General features: G+C 39.7%; 1 protein-coding gene across 7 annotated transcripts in view; it reads right to left on the bottom strand.

The window, feature by feature from the left end:
* The window catches only part of dctn1b (dynactin 1b), a 31,061-nt gene that overhangs the window by 2,499 nt on the left and 7,209 nt on the right, over positions 1–21,353 (bottom strand). For 3 of the 7 annotated variants that reach the window (XM_034302971.2, XM_026938352.3, XM_026938370.3), the window contains exons 3-27: positions 21,225–21,303; positions 21,033–21,064; positions 17,534–17,554; positions 13,800–13,817; positions 12,937–12,957; positions 12,205–12,375; positions 11,213–11,410; positions 10,631–10,835; positions 10,425–10,503; positions 10,176–10,335; positions 9,825–9,929; positions 9,113–9,304; positions 8,831–8,944; positions 8,579–8,731; positions 7,717–7,877; positions 7,432–7,600; positions 7,114–7,182; positions 5,181–5,393; positions 4,819–4,980; positions 4,001–4,132; positions 3,681–3,806; positions 3,427–3,569; positions 3,100–3,269; positions 2,656–2,667; positions 970–1,091 (exon numbers count right to left, since the gene is read on the bottom strand). In XM_034302971.2, coding sequence (XP_034158862.2) covers positions 970–1,091; positions 2,656–2,667; positions 3,100–3,269; positions 3,427–3,569; positions 3,681–3,806; positions 4,001–4,132; positions 4,819–4,980; positions 5,181–5,393; positions 7,114–7,182; positions 7,432–7,600; positions 7,717–7,877; positions 8,579–8,731; positions 8,831–8,944; positions 9,113–9,304; positions 9,825–9,929; positions 10,176–10,335; positions 10,425–10,503; positions 10,631–10,835; positions 11,213–11,410; positions 12,205–12,375; positions 12,937–12,957; positions 13,800–13,817; positions 17,534–17,554; positions 21,033–21,064; positions 21,225–21,303 — 3,027 coding nt within the window. The remainder of the gene's footprint in view (positions 1–969; positions 1,092–2,655; positions 2,668–3,099; positions 3,270–3,426; positions 3,570–3,680; positions 3,807–4,000; positions 4,133–4,818; positions 4,981–5,180; positions 5,394–7,113; positions 7,183–7,431; positions 7,601–7,716; positions 7,878–8,578; positions 8,732–8,830; positions 8,945–9,112; positions 9,305–9,824; positions 9,930–10,175; positions 10,336–10,424; positions 10,504–10,630; positions 10,836–11,212; positions 11,411–12,204; positions 12,376–12,936; positions 12,958–13,799; positions 13,818–17,533; positions 17,555–21,032; positions 21,065–21,224; positions 21,304–21,353) is intronic. The other 4 variants (XM_026938361.3, XM_026938378.3, XM_053232433.1 and 1 more) reach the window with 4 other exon arrangements.

The following is a 21,353-nucleotide window of genomic DNA, read 5'->3' as shown; positions in this document are numbered from 1 at the left end:
CATTTAGCCCAGGACTGTTTTTGACCTCAACCAGGGCTATTCAACTTTAATAACAAGTGGAAGAAATGGAAATGTGGTAGAAAATTTAGTCAGTGAAAGGCCTTTACAATATAATACAGTATAACATATCAGCAATGCTTAGCACTTTTATTTTTTGTTATAGAAAAAAGTAGTTCAAAGTGAAACCACTCTTTTATTATGGACGTATTTGTAAAATAGTCTTTTTGGTTTCAAGAGACGCCTGTTCAACTTTCAATAGGAAACAGTGTGCATAATTCAAATAAACATATTTTATTTGTCACTAGAATCAAAGCGAATTTGGATTTTGATATAAGCTTCAAATTATTCATATTTGCTGATTTGCTAGTGCAACAGACACTGTATTATTACTATAGTATACAGTATTATTATACTATTATTCCTGATTATGTGGCAGCCTCACTGAGGCCATTTCTTTTTTTCCCTCAATTTTCTCCCCAATTTGGTGACCTGCCAAATCCTATCCACCAGCCAGCTCTTCCCTATCATATGATACCTACTAACTGGAGAGAGTGAAGGCTAACATGCTTCCTCTGAGACATGTTCTGTCACAGGGCAGCCTAACACACTTGTAAGAAAGTGCTATCCGCCCTCTTCCTCATACATGAGCTTACATACACCCATGATTGGCTAATGTTGCTGTGACTGACAGGAGACAGAGGATCACCATCCCTCCCACTGAGAGAGCATATCTAATGCCCAATTCTCCAACAACAGGGTGAAATGTTTTTCTGTTGCACTACTTTGGAGCCTCACAGGCCACTCCTAAACTGAAATAAGCAAGATACTGCCAATATGCCACACGTTTAATTGGCCTACCCTGGACTACTGGCATTGTAACCAAATCTAAGACCAGACTAGGGTTTGTAACATGATTGAGAAATGAAGTGCATGTGTGTGTGTGTGTGTGTGTGTGTGTATACAGAAGACCTTCAGGATGTTGTTTTCATTCTTCAAGCGCTTTATGCTGAGTCTCTGAGTTTCAATCTGTTGTGTCAGCAGTGGAGAATCTATCACCTGCACACCTCCTGCAGCGCACACTCCTACAGCACCTACACACAAACACACACACACACACACACACACACACACACACAACAGATTACTAGCAAGCCTTTGTCTTTTTTTGAATGTAATGCAACTGGCAGCTTAAACATTTTCTGATGAGTGTGTATATTTCTGTGTGGTTGTGTTTAAATAAGGTTATGTTAGTTCCATGCACTGGATGAAGGACACACTCATAAGAACCATGCAGAGAGGCAGAGATTTAAGGGAGGTCAGAAGAGAAAACGAAAGAAGTGAAGAGAGTAGAGTGTGTGTCAAGCTATTATGCAAAACACTTTTATCTGACATCTTGAATAATAAAGAGTACATACCAGTGGAAACTGCACCACATTTCCATTATTTATGTGCAAATATGTGATCAAAATTATGAAGCATTTGTACTTTCTCACAAAAGTTTCATAAAAGCTGTTACACAAACTCTGGAATTTGCAACTAGGTTTATTTAGAGCTGATAAATATGGTGTTGTAATAGTTTCTATTTAACAATAATCCAAGATAAAGAGCTTATTTACAGATATAACTACCATGGCACCACAGGATCTCATTGAGATTCAAATCAAGTAAAAATGCTGATCACTCAGATGGCCATTTTTGTAGCCCACTTTCATTCAGTACTCTACTGTCATCTTGGAAGATTGTGATGGAGCTTTATCATGCATCAGTGTCACATGTCGTTATAATACCAGAGGTTTACTTTTGTACCATGGCACAACGTTGTTTTTCAAAAATTCAGTCTAAGCATCTGCAGTCAATGTTATACCTTCAGGAAGTCACCAGAGAACAAACCAGCTCACCACTAATTATTACAGCCCAAAACATCACACCACCACCACCTCCTTGCTGGTTTTTGAGTCTGATCCAACCCTTGCTCCATCCATCAGGTCCATCAAGAGTTGCTCAGCACTTGTCAGTAAACTATTCAGTTTTGAAATCCACCTTCTTGTATGTCTGGGCCCATTTACTTTATGGATGGATTCAATGGATGTCAAATACCTGGTTTTAGACTCCAAAAGGGTGGAGTAACCTGGACCTTGAAACATTGCTGGCACCAACCTCATCAAATATCTCTGCTGTTGGCTAAAGACTTTTTCATCAGTATTGCTTAATGGGGGAACGTTGTGAAATAACTTTCATTTTCCCCTTATCTGAACTTTTCCTAAATGTATTTGAATCTGCCACATACTCCTTTATGCTATGATGATCTTCGCCAATTATCTTAACCATTTCAAGCATTGATTTGCCATTACCTAAGTTCTAATGATTGCTGTCTTCTCTTCTGCAGTTAAATCTTTCGTTCCATAATAATGGCTTCATCAACAACTTTATACGACTTGTTTAATACCACAGCACAATGCAATTGTGGAGAAAGTGCAAAGATGGCAGCAGCATTTATACTCATGTGCAGTAATCAATTAAATTCTCACAGTTGGTTGAGATCATTGTTGCCAAGTTGAGTCCCTAAATGGAGTGTGTCATGAAAGAACTCCTTTTTGCATAATAGTGTGGCACATAGTGTAGATTACAGAGTAGCAAGGTCTGTCTGCAATTTACCTTTCTGATCCTCTGCAGTGGGAAGGAACAGAGATGAGAAGACACACATTAGATTCAGAGAAGGAAAGGAGGTATGACAGGGAAAAGCAGAAAAATGTGCAGAGATCTGGGAAAACCTGTCAGATGTCACTAATTCTGGAAAAAAAACCCTGAATGGAATCTTTAAATATGATATTCTCACTTTTCGCTTTTGTGAATAACCAGAACTTCTTTTTGAGATACATGAAAAAGACCAACAGATTTCAATTTAGCTGAGCCTGTAGTTTTAAGGACTAGTCAGCATGTGACATTTTTACCCTGGCCACCATACAAACAAACAAATAAAATTTAGTCATTATAACCATACAGCCTTTAGGGTGCCATTAGAAAATTAGATTTTCATTCATTTCTCATTCTCACATGTATATTAATACATTTTGACAATATAATTTTCATCATTCTCACCAGTTGTGATGCCACCAGTCACAATGGATGCAATGCCAGAGGCAGGATTTCCTCTGAGTCCCTCAATGGTCATCTTTGATTGGCTGTTAATCCTCTGTCTCAGCTCTGTCTTCTCTGCCTCCAGTTGGTCTATGTCAGCCTGCAGAGCATCCATGGTCTCTTCAAATTCCCTATACACATGCACAGACAGAGACAGAGATTTGGGAGAATCAGTACGATTGATCAATTAATAGTTATTAATTGGTGGAATCAAAGTGAGAACAAACCACATTATTGTGTAAAAGGTCGTCTGTGCTTGTCAGCTTATTCTAATCTTTATTCTCTTACTTCTCCTTCTTCTTTAGGAGTGCCTGGGTCTCATCCAGAATGGTCTGGATTTTCTCCACTCGTTCGTCTGCGTCCTTTGACGCACTGTCCAGCTTCTTCTCTAGAAGACTCAGGCGCACATTGGCCTCACTCAGCTCCTCACCCTGCACACAGAAGAGTTTCAACAACAGTTAGCCATTTTATTAGCAGCCTACATACGTGTATGCAGCATACGTATGTGAATGTACTGTAATCTCTTTTAAAATTATGGGTACCTTTATTTTGAGGGATTTCTTGAGCTCTTTGATGACAGTCTCTCTGTCTTCCAATTTTAGCCCGAGCCCCTCAGCATCTGTGATCTCTGCCCTCAGTGCAGCTGCTCGCACCTCCACTGGAGCCATCTACAACACACACACACAAACACACACTGTAAATCTCTAAACTTTGCATGGGAAAAATCAAAATGGAAATATGATTCCAAATTTTGGCCTTCCTGTAATGCTTTGTTTAATTTCCAATGTTCAGCTAGAGCATTTCAGGCCTTGCTGTAATAATTAACAGCTCTGCAGAAATAAAGCTGTCGTATTGAACTCACCCCAGTCTGTGGCTTCTCAGAGTCGTACTCTCCCTCCTGCATAGCGGTGGCCATCTTATTCATGGTTGCGATGACGACGCTACAGGACTGGCGCAGACACTCATAGAGGTTTATACCCTGGGAGCCGTAGATCTGAGCACGAGAACAGAACACAAAAAATGCACAGAAGGAATATTTTATATGAAACAAAACTGAAATTAAAGAGACATAAAATGAAAAATGCTTCCTAGGGGGTAAAAGTTGTAAAGGACTACTATCTTTTCGAAAAGGGCAACACTCTGCTGTAAGGATTTACATAGAACATTTAAAGTTCCCTCAACGAGCACATTAGGTTGCTAGGAGAAAGAGTGTGGACAAATATTTTTGTAAATTTCAATAAAATAGTATATTAAAAGGAAACAAAACTATAACTAAATAAAAAATCATGATTATGAATGAATTTCCTTTTTTGTTTTCCCTTTCCATGTTTAGGGGAAGGTAGTGAGTGTCTACTGATATCATACAATGTACAGTATATATTTATTCACTCCTCTTTAAAGATCACAGCCAAACATACTGTAATTCCTCAATCTGTCTCTAGAAGTAAAATTAGGAAACCTTAAAATGAAATTAAAATAACTAAAATCTATAGGGCTAAAAATAAAAATGAAAGAAAACTGATGGAACCACACAAATAACTAATTAAACAAAGTGTGAATCTAATTAGTGAAACTAATTAAAATTACAATTACAGTAACTGTCTCTCTCTCACGCACACACACACACACACACACTTATCTATGCTGCACACGGGGACACACAGAGACACATGCACTGACCTGTTCAGCTGCTTTGAAGGCCATGTCCTCCAGTTTAAGCGTTGGCAGACCCTCATGTTCACCAAGTGGCGCAATGAGCTGAGCTCCTGCTGCAGCCACCTCCTGCAGCACAGCATTCACCCAGGCCAGCTGCCTCCTGCTTTCTGCCAGCGTCTCACTCACCTGCCCACACACACACACACACACCTATCAGCCATGCCTGTCCACTTTAGTTGAGTCATAAATATGGATTTAAGACATGTATTGTCCGTAAGTTCTACCTGAGTTGACCAGTCATACATAAGGGATTTAAGTGTGAGTGTGTCAGCAGAAATATATGTCTGTTAGCATTGTGTATATGTGCACAATGTGTGTGTGTGGACCTGTGGCCCAAAGTTGAGAGCAGCAGGGATGCCTGGCGCATCAGTGCCCGGCATGCGGCGGCGGATCTTCTTGCAGAACTGGCGAATGTCGCTACAAGAAGTGTCCAGATCTTTGAGCAGCACAGAAAACAGTGTTTCTTCCTCTCCCGTCTGCAGGAAGGCACGCAGACGACCCACCTCCACCGCCATGCAGTCCAGAGCACTCTGGGTAAACTGCAGAGATACAGGGATATGTTAGTCAAGTGTTTTTAGAGCTGCACTATATGATGTCAGGAGACAATGATCCTGTGCCAACACAAAAAAGATCACAGTTGTAGCCTTAAGAAAGAACTTTGTATATGTGTGCATATGTGTGTGTGTGTGTGTGTGTGTGTGTGTGTGGATGCAGATCTCCATGCAAATATGTTTTCAAATCCTACTCTTTATGGTTTTTGTAGTCAATTACATAATTCATGATCTATTCTCAATATCAAACAAAGTGTCTTCTCAGGAATAGCTGTAAAAAATGTGTAGGAAGTCAAATCCAATTTTGTCAGCACTAACAATAACCAAATAAAATTGCAGCGAGTGGCCTTGAGACGAAAAAAAAAAAACAGATGACAGTGTCTGTTTACATCAAGAATTTTCTTTATCTAAGTTTGATGCATTTTATAAAAAGTTCACAATAATTCTAGAGGTAATGTTAGCACTGAGTTTTTAGATCATCTTTATTAAAAGATTTTTTTAATCATGAGATTTAATTCATGCACAAGACTGAAAGTTGATGTTTTGCTTGTGGTGTAGATGAGGTAAGAGATTATCTGGCAACAATTCTTATGTAAAAAAGAAATTCTTTTTTTACAAAATGAACATTAAAACTCAAACCTATTGCGTTCTCTGTGTCTTTTCACAGCTAAAATGAAAAATTGTATCACTGATGTGGATATACATGTAGAAGTATAACTTTATAGTGCTTCTCCACCAGACAATGTGGCACAATTCAGCTCAGTAACTCACCAATGATCCTTCACCACCAAACAACCTGTGCCATACTTAAGCACCCCTGCAGCATTTGGTTACACTTCTTGCCCAGGTAACTTGTGAGCTAAAATTAGCGCAGTCCATCAATTGGTCAAACACAGTCACACACACATCCTGTCTCTGGCTGGAATTGCTTCCCTCTCCCATTCTCACACTTTTCAAAAGTCATTATTTTATAAGAGGCCAACATTTTTTATTTTAACTGTCAACACTAATTTGGTGTTCAGTATTCATTCATTCATTTATCTTCAGTAAATGTCTTATCCTGTTCAAGGTAGCTGTGGATCGCAGGAACGCTGTGTGTGAGGTGGGAATACACCCTAGATGGGATACCAGTCCATCACAGGGTACCATACACACACATTCATACCAAGGGCCAAGTCCACCTATAGTCATGTTTTTGGGTGACGGGAGGAAAAGAGAGAGTCTGTAGAATACCCACACAGACACACAGAAAACATGTGAAACTCCACAAAAGCAGTAACTCAAGCTCAGGATTGCACTGGGGACCCTGGAGCTGAACTGTGAGTTAAGCAAAATCTGCCATCTTTTAGATAGGGCAGATCTCAAATGGCTTCACTTTGCACCCTACATAAGATATAACGTAATTAAGCTGTATGCCCTACCTAGTGCCCTCATGAATAGTGTAAAAAGACATTTGAGATTCAGCCCCAGAAAATGCAGAAACTGCATGAATTTGAATTCAAGTAGTGTTTACCAAGTCACCATGTGATAACCTCCAGAAAAACTTCTCCTACTATCACGGTTGGAGCTACGCAATGGGGAAGTGGCACACACACTCAGACTGAATGTGGAATGTCTAAATTTGTTGCTGAGGCTTGGCAAGCAGCGCTGTTCAGTGGAGAAGCGCTATTAGTCTAAATTGGCAATTCTGTGTAAGTGTATATCTTACTTTTATATGGTCAGCCAGCTGCATAGTGCAGTTCTCCGCCTCTTCAGCTAGATGAATGCTATAAAGGTGCTGCAGACACAGAACAGAATATTATGTATATTTTTCATTATGCTCATCATACTGAGTGTCTCTGTCTATGATATGATAATTCTACAATAGTAAGTGTAGTGCTCGCTAAGTACTAAAGACACTGTCTGTGATAGATTTAATCTACATAAATTTAACCAAGACAGCCTGAGCATCACGCAACATGCAGAGCAACACATTTGTGTCTTCTAGGTGTGTATGTATGTGTGTGTGTGCGAAAGTGAGAAATACCTGATAATATTTAATGGCCTTAGTAAGTGGCTCCACGTTCACAGTTTCATCCAGTTGATCCTTGTGCAGCAAATCGATGAGGATGTCCAAAGAACGCTCATGCACACACATCTCAGAGTAAAGGGAACCCACACGCTTATATACCTCCACATTACACTGATTAAGGGCACTACAGAGACAGAAAATGCATATTCAGCACACACAAAATTAATGCCATTTTATTACTATAATAGAATAGTTTAATTGTGTGTGTGCGTGTGTGTGTGTGTGAGTGTGTATACGCACTACTCATATTTGTGCAGTGTTGCCTGAAGCAGACTCAGAGAGTAAATAAGTCCAGCAGCAAAGCTGAGCTGCTCTCCCACTGCCCCTCTCATCCCCGGTCTCTGAGAGCAGTTTTCAGTTAGATCAAACTTCTCCTGTGCCTGCTTACTGATCAGCTCTGCCTGCAACACACACACGGTACCTTAAAACAAAGGCTCTCTTTTTGCAGAAAGGGACCACTTCCAGTGTAAAAATGAAAAAATGCCCACCCCTTATATGATAAGCTGATATGATAATACCCCTTATATGATAAGCTGCATAGATTTATTCTGTGCATAAACCAGCGATTAAAGTATTAGGCACATAAGGCAAATAAAATAATGCATAACAATCATTTAATGGAGTCATTAGAGCTTTCTACTCCTGAACCTTCTACCTACAGAACCAAAACTAGTTGTGTTAGATTCTAGATTCAAAACATTTCATATCATGTAAACACCACTGTCAAGTTTTATTAAAACTGCAGTTAGATTCAAGATGACACTATCTGGTCTTGGTTTGTTTGTTCTGTTAAACTACATTCACTACTAAAGGAAACTAACTTCCTGTAAGACACATAAGTAAGTTTAACTGGCATAATTTTAAATCAATTAAAGTGACCAGTCAATTATAACTTCAATCACTAAATAATAATTATATAAACCATTACCAATCTTATAGTATTTTATAATAATCTCCACCATCATGCCATTAATAAAATAATAAAACATAACTGTGGACTCCAAGGTTATCCTTCACAACCCCTAGGGCCTTAAAACACACACATTAGTAAACCATAATAGCATTCAGTTTATGCACACACACACACACTCATTCAGAGTACCTTGCAGATGAGTCTGGGAATGAGCAGCAAGACGAGGATGCCGTCATGGTCCCCTCCGTGTCTCAGGAAGGAGTCGGGCATGAAGGAGGTGAGAAGAGCCACCTGTCTGTTCGCCTGAGCCACTTCCATCTTACGCAGCTCCATCTCAATGGCCTGGGACAAAACACATGCATACACATACATGCACAGACAAACAGTGGTACAGTTGTTCTGAAAGACCTTTTGAGTGTGTCGTGTGTGTATGAGCTGAACCTTTGCGTATGCTTTGGTTTCTGCAAACTTGATCTTGAAGTCGAAGATCTCGGCAGGCTGCTGCTGCGGCTCAGCAGTGGCCTCCTGTTGGCTCATCAGCTCTCTGTTCACTTCCTACATACACACACACACACACACTAATTTAAATCAACACGTCATCCCTAATATTTATCCTTCCACAAGCCTAGTGTCATTCCTCCAGTTACTTCAGCCAAAGAATTCACTTTTAATAAAGACGTGAGTGTTGAAGTGTTGAAGCTGTAGTGTGAGGGGCTGCAGCACCTGCAGGTGTGCGGTCAGTTCTCTGTATTTCTGGATGGTGTGTTGGTAATCTGCCACAGTCTCTTGCGCCGCTTCCACACGTTTCTCTGCCTCTCGCACACTGGCTGCACTCAGATCCAGCTGCTCCCTCAGCTCCAGCTCCGTCTCTCTGGCGTTCTCCTGCAGCTCATCATTCATCTCATTAATGGCCTCCTACAATGAAGATACACAAAAAAAACACATGCACATTTAGACACACAGCTGAGAACAGAGATAGAGCTTACCACGCATACACACACCAGGGGTGGCCAGCATAGAGATAATATTATTCAAAATACATGTTTGTAATATAAAATAATATTATGTAATTTGTACTGCTAGTTCATGAACTGCTTCCAAATGCCTGAACTCGTCAAGGATAAAAATGGAGAAGTAGCAATGTGTTGACTGACTTCTTTCTAAAACCTGACTGTTGTTTATGGATGTTTAATATATGTCTAAAGTTTTATCAAATGATCACTTATTTCCTTCCTGAATGCTATGATCTTGTGTCTATGTTAAGCTCTCACCAACACACAAGTTATCATTTGAGGCACCAAGACAAACTTTTCATAATTTAGTCCATACCACCAGTGTGTGTGTTTTTTTAAATACCCAATGTTAACATTGCACTAGTGATGGACTCCTGTAGAAATTCTATTTTTTTCCCCCTAAAAGGACTGCATCTTCTCACCAGGTCAGTAACGGCCTCTCTGAGCTCCCGCACTTTCTCTTCCAGGTCCAGATTACGCTCAGTTAGAGTCTCCACCATCTCTTCTGCTCCAAGAGCTGCATCCACCTAAAACACACCAACACACTCACCATGATGATTATAAAACCTCCTGATAGTCTCACTGATGTCAGATTTCAGAGTAGATTGTATTTTGTTAGCTTTTCAATTTTCTGTCTCAATCAATTCCATCAAATCAAGTACTTCACATGATTTGAAGACTGAGTAATATGTTCATTCTGTACTGTGGAGTTCGTAGAGTTCTACATGTATTCCATAGTTCTCTAGGTGAATGTTGTGGGAAGCTCAGAGGACCTGCTCTTTGAGCTCATCTATGGTCTTCTCTGCCATCTTCATTTCCTCTTGCATTTTCTCTTTCTGCACCCTCACTGTCTCCAGCTCAAAGTTCTTCTTCTCCATCTGCTTCTGCAGCTTTGCGTGCTCCTGTTTCTCAGAGGCAGACAGGTCACGCATCCTGACACACACACGTACACACAAGCAGATGAATATCTGGACTTACACAGCTGCTAAGGCAGGCTTTGATACAAATTACATTTCACTCACCTGACCAAGGCCTCCTTCAGACGGGCATTTTGTTCTTCCAGTTGTTTCACATGATAACTAGATGCTGCACCATCAGAGCCTGCAAGTCAGGAGCCATGGTAAATGAACAAGTTTCTACCAGTGGTCTGTGTCTGTGTGTGTTAAAAAGTTATGAAAGAAATAATGAAGCAATGCGTTTGTGTGTAAGTGTTTGTATGTGTGCATACCTTTCTCCTCTATCTCATGTTTGAGGATCTCCAGGTCCATGGTCAGTTCATCCACCTTCTCTTTGAGTGCATCAACCTCCTGCTGCAGAGACTCCACCCTCTCTTCAGCCATCTCTTTATCTAAGGTGGCCATCTCAATAGCATCTGCTGTGTCTGCCATCTCCTCCATATAATGTTCCTTTGCTTCTAAAGCATCTTTTGCTTCCTACCGTAAAGACATTAGGAAAAATCAGTATCTATTGTTTGTGTGAGAGGTCTGTCAATGTGTGTGTGTGGGGGGGGTGTGTGCTGTAATGCTTCTCCTCAATCATCTGGTTCATCAAGATTATGAGAGTGGCATTACCTTCTTAGCATGGTGCCACGAGTATGTTATCAAGCATTATTCAAGCAGTATTCACCTATTACTTGTTCATTTACTACGTACAAGCCAGACCCCATGGCTACAAATCACTTCATAGATAAAGAGAAATAAATGTTCTCACCAAGTTTTGTACATGCGCAATTCATTTACAAAGTGCAGAGGCATATCAGTATGCAGCACCTGATTTGGCTCTGTGTGTTTGTGTGTGTGTGTGTGTATACCTTTTTGGCCTCTTTGAGTTGTTTCTGCAGCTCATTTTGCTGCTCCTGCATCTTGCACTTCCACTCCTGTAGCTGCTCCAGCTGGATCTTGTGCTTCTCCAGCTCCTTTAGCTTGGCCTTATCCTCCGCCCGCTTCATCCGCAGAGTCTCCAGCTTCTCATCCAGATCTTTCACCTGCGCCCGTAGAGCTTCCTCCTCCTGATGATACACACACACATACTTACTTCAACTGTTTCAACTGTTTCCCTCTTAGTTAAAAGGCACTGAGAGAATCAGAGGGTGGGGAGTATAAAACAGCTACAGGAGATGAGCTTTCACATAAACACACTTTATGTTATGTGCATCGATGTGGGATTATAAATTTGCACCCAGCTTGCATAAGATAAATATTATAGTTGACCTGATTTTATCCATTTATCCACATATATAATTAGCTAACTATTAGATGGCTTATTAGTGAACTTAGCTAGCTACTAGTCAAATAGTCAGGAGGAATAACATTAGATAAACACATTATTTAGCTGGCTAACATTAGCAAATTAATTGGTTTAGCTAATGCTGCCAATTCTTTGCCATATGTGCACATTTTTTAGAAGTGCACATATAGCTCACTAGCTCATGTCCTTCTGTGTTCTATGGAGTATATTAGTATTACACTGACCCATGTACACACAGCCACAGACAAACACAAACAATTCAGAATGTGACACTGAAAATAAGCAGAGTCGCATAAAATTTAATATAAACCCTTTATTGCTTTAACCCTAAACTGCAAAAACAAAACCACAAAAGAAAATTGACATGAATATAGACATGTACATTCTCAGTGTAGTAATGTGAATAAAAATAAACACTCAGTGAATAATGAAAGACTTTGGATGTCTCTTAAACTTTTTGATTTATATTAGACATTATGATGTGCATAAAAACTTCAGGATAAATGATGTATAAGCCTCACTCTAGAAAGACAGAAAAAGACTGCTGCATCCCACCTTACTCGGGGCTGGGATGGGTGGAGCTCCAGGGGAGGGGAGAGTCCCAACAGGGGAGGGGATAACCGGAGCAGCCAGTGGGGTTTGAGCAGGTGTGCTGGGTTCACTACTGCTCATCTCTCCAGCCGAAGCTGAGCCAGAACCCACCTTTACTCCAACACCCGACCGCGCCTGACACACACAGAGAACGCATGCCCATCTATCACATGGTGCCATCACCATAGTTTACTATCTCACCATAAATGTCATTTAAGCGAACATTGCAATTTTACTGTTATGCCAAAAAATTATGGCCCATGTTTTTCAAAAATAACGGGAATGAAAAATGCTCTATTTTTTCCCAGCTGTAAATCTATATGTCGTTTTACTCTGTTTCAAATGATAATATATATATATAAAATATTATAATAATAAAACCAACTCAGCACTGAACCTTTGTGTATCTAGGTTAATAAAAAAAACAAAATAATTTTAGCTTCTGGTCTTGAGATATAAAAAATTAATATAAACAACTAAATTTGAATAAGTGATAAACCTATCACCTTTTATTTGAATTTCAAATTTGAGTTTAAACCACACGTGTCACACACATAAAACAGGGAGTACTCAACATAAAGCTTCACTCATCCCACAAGACACCAATTACAGGTGAGAAAAATCATACTCTTGATCATAACATGTTAAACTCACACAAATGGATTAGTTTAAATCTTGTTGCAAATTAAAACTCACCTTTGGCCTCCTGGCCGTAGTCTGATGAGCAAGCACACACACGCACACACCAGAAAACACACACATCATGATTGAGCAGGTAGAAAGAGAATTGAAGAGAGAATACAGGATTAGTGAAAAAGGCAAGAAGCAGGTTGTGTATGTACTGTACGTGTGTATGTATTTTCTTTAAATAACAGTTCTATCATAAACACACACATTTGTCAAAAACAGCTTTGGAACTCAGTTACAACTCTAATTTTATTCACTAATTAGGAAAATCAGCACAGCCGACTGGCACCACCAAGGTCAAAACACACACACAAACACACACATACACACACACAAGCCTTTTCACGACAGCACTGTGTTACACTGAGGACACCACAGTTCCCACACAAACAAAACTCCTCTGTACCTAACCACCCACCCACACACACACACACACACACACACACACACACACACACACAGAGTTAAAGTTAATAAAATCAATTCACGGAACTCCTAACCAGCACATATCTTATTTAAAAAGGCTAATCAATCATTATGATAAAATGGTGTTATAAATATTATTAGTCTTAGTTGTCTCATAATAATCATAAACATTAGTCTTATAACAATCATAATCATGTGACTAATCCTTGACACAATGCTATTCACAAGTGAAGCCTTTTACTTGTATTGCTGCACTCAACAACTTGATCTGCACTTACTCATTCGCTCACACCCCCCAAACCCGTAGAACTGCACACACCACACACACACACACACACACACACACACACCATGACTCCATTTCTGCTCATACTGATTTGATCACTATATTACAGATAAAGAAGAGCACAGGAATATGATAATAAAGCAGATCAGATGCTGTGTACCTTACGAGGAGCAGGCGTCTGTCTCATCATATTGGCGAGTGAAGAGGACAAACACACACAAACACACACAATGTGCACGCACGCGCACACAGACACACACACGCACACACACACAGGGGCAAAAAGAGAGTAGAAAGACAGAAAAGGGTTTCAGTCACATTAACAGAGAGACAGAGTGGGGAAAGCAGGCCAAACCTGTAGCAAAGCCACAAACACACTGTAGCAGGCAAGATGGGTCCAGACACACAAGCACACACAAACACACACACACACACGAACGGTGCTGCAGGTAGTCAGTGCTTCTAAATCCTTTTCTCTTTCTGTTTGCTGCAGTATCCCAATCCTTGCTTTTTCACCAGCAGTCAGAGCCTCATCTCTATTGCTCGACTCGTCTCTCTGATTATAGCACTGTCATCTTTCTGCACAGCAGCCATCGCTCTCTCCCTCAGCATCCATCTCTCTCTCTCTTCCTTGCCTCTCCCTTAGTCTCCTCCTCTCTCCCTCCCTCCCTCTGTTGCTCTTTTGTGCCTACAGCTGCCTCGCCATCACATTACATCACAAGCCTCCCTCCCTCCTGAGTGTTAGCCTCAGACAGGAACAAGAGGGGAGAGAAAGAGAGAAAGAGAGAGAGAGAGAGAGAGAAAGAAAAGGGTGGGTGAGGGGAAGGGGGAACTTATGGAAGTCTGCCGTGTATCCTAGCAACATTTCACTGGCATCTCTCTATGGGTTAATTACATTAGGCTTTCCAAATCAATGGGGCAAGAACATACACATCATGTGAGTGGTCTACATAGAGGCCACAATTTTGAATCTACTTTTTACCAATGTTCTGGGATCCTAATGCATTACTTTTATGTCTGTGTTTTAAATATATTAGTGCACTTAGTGTGAGCAGATGCAGCATCATCCAAATATCGATTCCACAGAGAGTGAAAGAAGGGAAGAGGAGAGCACCGCAGTTTAGCAACAGAGTGATAGATCAGATTACAGCTCTGCAGAGTGCAGAAAGATGGTGGGAAGATTAGATGGAGCAGGTGAGAGAAGAAAGAGTGGAGAATGGTGAATTTAGTTGCTTTCCTATACATCTGTTCAGCAAATAAAACAGTTTTATTCCACAACTTTGTGTGTCTGTTCTACTCAGACTTTTGTACCACATACTACACTGCTTCACACCCAAATAACTTGCAGTGCAGTTAATAACAGTGACCGTGTTTGTTGCTTAGGTTCTGTACTTCAGAACACTGGATTTGAAATTAATCTGTGACTATATGGTTATGTGCAGAATGTCAACTTTAATTTGCGCAAAATAAAACCAATATATGTACATAAACCCGCCATTTCCAGGGTCAATCATATATCATTAACATAATCTTAAATCAGATTATTGTGTTTAGGTTTCTGGTACAAATCTTTTGCAGTGTATGACAATATGATGTCTGTAACCCACAGACATCAGCAGACTTTGAGTGTCTTCCATGATCAAGCTCTGCAGAGCACTGTCAGCCATTTTCAGTTCCTACTTATTTATACTCAGCCAGTTAAGAGCATTCCACTTTTTGCATTAAAGACAAGTGATACTATTATACTATACCGTATGTCACTTGTGTGATGGGAAAGGTTATTCTTTGCCTTTTTTGTAAAAATTGTTCCAGAACTTCACAATTTATGTGTGACTCTCCAAGTGAAAGTGCCAGATCCAGAATCAGCTCTGTATCTTGCTCTGTACGTTGCTTGTGCATGAACTAATGACGCAACCAGACAAAGGGAGGTGGTAGCTTAGTGGTTAAGACGCTGGACTCCTGATCGGAAGGTTGAGAGTTCAAATCCCAGCACCACCAGGCTACCACTGCTGGACCCTTGAGCAAAGCCCTTAACCCTCAACTGCTCAGTTGTATAAATAAGATAATTGTAAGTCGCTCTGGGCGTCTGCCAAATGCCGTAAATGTAAATGTAAGTCACATGTGAGTTCTCAGATTTCTAAGAAGCCTTGGTTTCCTAAAAGGTGTAAAATGGGCTACAATTCCTACAAATTGTATGTAACATTGGGGACAAAATGGTTTAGTGGTTAGCCCGTTTGCCTCGCTAATCTCGCCTCCGCCCTGTGTGTGCGCAGAGTTTGCATGTTCTCCCTGTGCTTTGGGGGTTTCCTCCCCCAGTCCAAAGAAATGTATTGTAGGCTAATTGGCATTTTCAAATTGCCAGTGGTGTGATTGTGTGCCCTGCGACGGGTTGGCACCCTGTCCAGGGTGTAACCCAAGTCCCCTAGGATAGGCTTCAGGCTCCCCCGTGACCCTGTGTAGGATAAGCGGTACAGAAAATGGATGGATGGATGTAACAATAACATCTTAATTTAATCTGATATTCGGTACTTTAACCACATAGGAAGCATTTATATTTCAAATCCAATGTGATGGAGTATAGAGACAAAATAAAATGTTCTGACAAAGTGTATTTACAAACTGTACTGTAGTGTGTATACAGGTTTGTTGGTCATATCAGATGTCTATATATTAAAATGGCTTTACAATGTTGGATATTCAGAGTTCTCAAAAAGAAAAAAAATAGTAAAATGGCACTGGTTTGTTTATGACTTCCATAAATGTATTTTGAATGTATTATGTATAAGGGTATGACATCGATGAATAATTAATGAAAAGAATTTACAAATATACAAATAAATAATGCTACCAAATATAAAAGAAATACAGAGTTCTAGTTACTGCTATAACCTGTGATGCTGAAACATCAGTAATCGAATACCATGCACTCATGAAACAAAATGAACAAAAGCCCAAGAGAGCTGCAGTAAGTGGTGGCTCAAATATCACTGAAAGAACATTTTAGGTATTATAAATAATGCTTTATGTTGCTTACTAGTTGCTTACTACTCTATCTGATGCTCTGTACTTCTTAACCCAAGAGCGAGATTATCTTAGCTCTGTTAAGTCTACATTTCTAATACCTATACTACTGTCTGGTAGAGCACACAAGCAGCCTCTGGTCTAAAATACCAACTGAATGTTGATGTTAATAAGAAGAGGCTTTGCAGATGTGATTCTGAGAGCTCGATATTTCAGCAGTGACCCGTGGCAGTCTGCGTCAGTGTACAGGCTGAACACTGTCATAAATTGCTTTGGAGAGCATGAGCACTCAGACAGCACATGCTCCATTAGAAAAGGGCAGATGTGAGCTGAGAACTTTATTATTTACTTTATTTGTCCTTTATTCTTTTTAATGATGTTTAAAGTTGACGGACATTTCAGTGAGGAACTCCTGTCTAACGTATGTTCATTATAAGCATTTAGGCTGAAACACAAATACTGGCTCAAGCCTGAATGGTGATACAAAAATGCTAATCAAGATGCTGTAATGATGACTTCAGACCAACAGACTGTACATGGTGTCTATTGCCAACTTTGCATTTTGTCATATGATGTCCAAATAAACTTGCATACTGAATATGGCATTTATGGAACTGCAGTCCAGTCTCTCTCTGCCTTTCTGCTTCTACATACACATGCTGAATGCTTATACACCTATGCAGCTTATCACAAACTCTTCCAAACAGAATGCACAGGACCAGCAAACAAGAACAGATTGACAAGGAGTACAAACACACACAGTTACTTTAGGTGTGTTTATAACAGGGTTTGACAGCATGCAGCGGCTCTGGGCGGAGCGGTGGTGTGTGTAGGGTGGTCTACATTAAGGGAGGTTAGAGAAACATGCAGCACCTTTTTGGGTTTGGTTCCTCGCTGCATGCTCAGAGGAAGGAGGAAGAGGTGAGACGTCAAAGATCAATCAATCAGAGTATTGTAAGAGGAAGTGGAATGCACACACATACACATACCACACTGACCCTCTCTATCTTCAGTATAAGGGAAAGAGGAAGAGCCCAATACGGAATACATGAATGTGTGTACCGGTTGAATTTGAGATGGAATACAGTCAACTCTATAATTATTGACACCCTTCATGAAAATTAGCAATAATTAATATAGAAACAACGCATTCATTGAGTGATACCCTGAGCTTAAACATATAGTGACAAGGTTGGTTTTATTTTATTTTTATTTTTTAAGACGTCTTAACTTGTGCAATTTTTTTTTCAAAAAAAAAAAAAAAAAATGCTTGTTTCAAGCATCCCTACAATTACGATTTGGAGAGAATAGCAGCACTGAGCCTCGTTCTATAATGTCTAACAGTTTTGGAGACAATGATATAGTCAATTCCTGAGGTGTTCAACCTTGACCAGGATAAAGCAGATACTGAAGATGAATGAATGCATGTCCAATATGCTTGACTTTGCAGTTCTTTGCCATGTGAGCTTCATATCTGACCACCTTCCGTCAGCATTTATGCATTTTAAGCTGCTTTGCATTCTTAGATTTGTGCATGTGGACTTCCCTTTTCAATTCAGACCACAAGTTTTTACTAGAGTTCAAATGGCCATTATAAAACATTGATTTTGTATCTACATTTGGGGTCATCTTTTAAAAGATGCATTTGCAGTTAAATATTGAACTTCTGTTATAGGTGGTTTAATGAAATAAGTTTATTTATTTATTTGTTTGCTTGCTTGTTTGTTTCTTTTTCTTAGATAAGTAGATTCTGTAATTGCAGAACTTATCTTAAACTGATAAGTAGATTCTGTAATTGCTTTTGCACATTCTCTTGAAGGGTACCAATATTGTTGAGTGTATGTGAGGGGTAAATGATTGAATACCTTTCATACATTCCAGTTTTTCTCAATTGCTTACACATGTTTCAGAAACAGTGTCACTGCTCCCAAATTCCCCAACATATAACTCAAAACTGTACACATTTTGCAAACCACTATGTATTGTAAAATGCAGGATATAAACTTAAACCTCATCTAAAAAAGAAATATTCACAATCAAATTCCACCCACACTTACCGCGTGAATTTCACACAACAATCTGACTCCAACAACCATGCCACGGTTAAAGTCACAGAGATCACACTTTTTCTCCATGGTGTTTGATGTGAACATTAACTGAAGCTCTTGACCTGTATCTGCATGATTTTATGCATTGTGCTGATTAGATAACTGCATGAATATGCAAGTGTTCCTAATAAAGTGGTGTTTGTGTGTCTCTCGCCTTCTAACTCTAGCTCAATCTCTACACTGTCTTCTTCCTCATCCTCTGTTTCTTCCAACCTTTTCCAGTATACAGTCTTGGTTGGCAGGTGTACCCACATACTGCATAAAAAGAATGCATTATACTTTCTATTATATTTTCTATATAACATTAGATTTCTTTACTTAGAGACTTTATCATGAAATCTATGTTTAGAGTTGGAGCACTTTGAGAAGTGTTTCACAAAATCAGTGGTGTGTATGGAGTGTGTAATGACAGTCAATTACAGAAAAATTTGTCTAGAGGTTTGTCAAAAAGGCTACAGCAAAAGAACTAAACCTCATTATTGAGAAATCTTTGCCAGTGATTTCAAAATTTCAATGTGTAAGCATTTATGAAAAACTGCAATAATGTTTACACTAATTAAGGAGTGTAATGCTTTCTAACAGGAACAAACATGTACAATGATAATTGAATGTCAGCTGAATGAGAGAGGAGGAATATTTCCAAAGAACCTATAACAATGACCCCCTCTGGTGGATACAAAAGGTAACAATGTCCACTTTCTATGTAGCCAATAAACACTAGAGCCAATTAGATCAAGACACGGAATGAATGATCAGGTAACACTGAGCAATAGCATATATACAGTCCCCTCCGAAAGTATTGGAATGGCAAGGCCAATTCTTTTGTTTTTTCTATACACCTGTGGTGGCAGTTCACCCAATTTTTAGGTGAGCAAAGGTATAGGAACAGTCTTAAAGTAAATTAAAGTAAATAACACTTAACATTTGGTTGCATATATCTTGCTTGCAATAACTGCATCAACCCAGCGACCCGCTTACATCACCAAACTGTTGCATTCTTCTTTTGTGATGCTTTTCCAGGCTTGTACTGCAGCTTCTTTGAGTTCTTGTTAGTTCTGGGAGTTTCTCCCTTCAGTCTCCTCTTCAGGTGGTGAAATGCATGCTTAGTTGGGTTAAGGTCTGGTGATTGACTTGGCCAGTCTATAACCTTCCAGTTTTCCCCCTGATGAAGTCCTTTGTTGTATTAGAAGTGTGTTTTGCTGCATGATGAAGTTCCTCCCAATTTGATTAGATGCATTTCTCTATAAACTGGCAGACAGAATGTTTCTGTAGGCTTCTGAATTCATTCTGCTGCTACCATCATGAGTTACATCATCAATAAAGATTAGTGAGCCTGCAAGCCCAAGCCATGACACTACCTCCACCATGCTTGACCGATGAGCTCGTACGTTTTGGATTGCGAACAGATCCTGTCTCTCTCCACACTTTGGCCTTCCCATCTCTTTGGTAGAGGTTAATCTTGGTTCCAGAACTTTTGTGGCTCATCTCTGTATTTCTTCGCGAATTCCAATCTGACCTTCTGATTCTTACTGCTGATGAGTGGTTTACATCTTATGGTATGGCCTCTATATTTCCACTCTCTTGCTGGTAATGTCACTGCTTGTTGTTTTGGGGTTTTTCTTCATAGCTCTCTCTGTTGTTTTCCTCGGCCAACCTGTTCAGTGTCTGTTTCTTAGTACACCAGTGGTTTCTTTCTTTTTCAGGACATTCAAAATTGTATTGGCTATGCCTAATTCTAGTGCATTGGCTCTGATCACGTTTCCCTCTTTTCTCAGCTTCAGAATGACTTGCTTTTCTCACATAGACAACTCTCAGTTCCTCATGTTGGTTTATCCGTTTTAACAACAAATGAAGCCTTCCTAGGCAAAACCCATGGCTCAAACCAAGAGTAGACATTCAGAGCTATGAATTGTTTAAACACTCAATCTAACAGGGCATACCTGGGCAACAAGAAATACCTGTCACTCACATGTTCCAATATTTTTTGATCACTTGAAAAATGGGTGTGTTCAAACAAAAGGTGCCATGTTCTAAATTGTTTAACACATCAGAGCAAACAAATAAATTCTGTGCTATCACCTCCCATATCATGTTCAATTTTTGAACTCAATCCCAAATGTCTTCAGTGTATAGCAAAAATAAAATAATTACTCTTGCTGTTCCAATAGTTTCAGAAAGGACCGTATATGTATAACCCATACACATGGATACACACAAACCCTTTTTTTTTTGTTTGTTTTTTTTTGGTAAGACCTGGCACTCACCACTTTATTGGACTTGGGAACCTCCAGAATCTCTGTGGACAAGGCAAGGTACAAAGACTAAAAAAACTGTGAAGGTCATTTGCATAAAATCCAACAAGACTGTAACAAATTTACAGTACAATTATGTCTACACACACATATGAAACACAATCTGTATACCATACCTATGAATCCCCATAAAAAGAAGCTCACCTCGCTTAGGCACTTTAGATGTGGCAGCTTCAGGAGTGTCAGGCGATGTTGTGTCTGCTCCATCCTCCACCAACTGGATCTACATTAGAATAAGAGGATAAGGTGCATAGTTTCCAACTTCCACGTAAA

Source organism: Pangasianodon hypophthalmus, chromosome 3, assembly GCF_027358585.1.
Source record: "Pangasianodon hypophthalmus isolate fPanHyp1 chromosome 3, fPanHyp1.pri, whole genome shotgun sequence".
Lineage (NCBI taxonomy): Eukaryota > Metazoa > Chordata > Actinopteri > Siluriformes > Pangasiidae > Pangasianodon > Pangasianodon hypophthalmus.
This window is presented reverse-complemented; position numbering and strand designations above follow the sequence as displayed.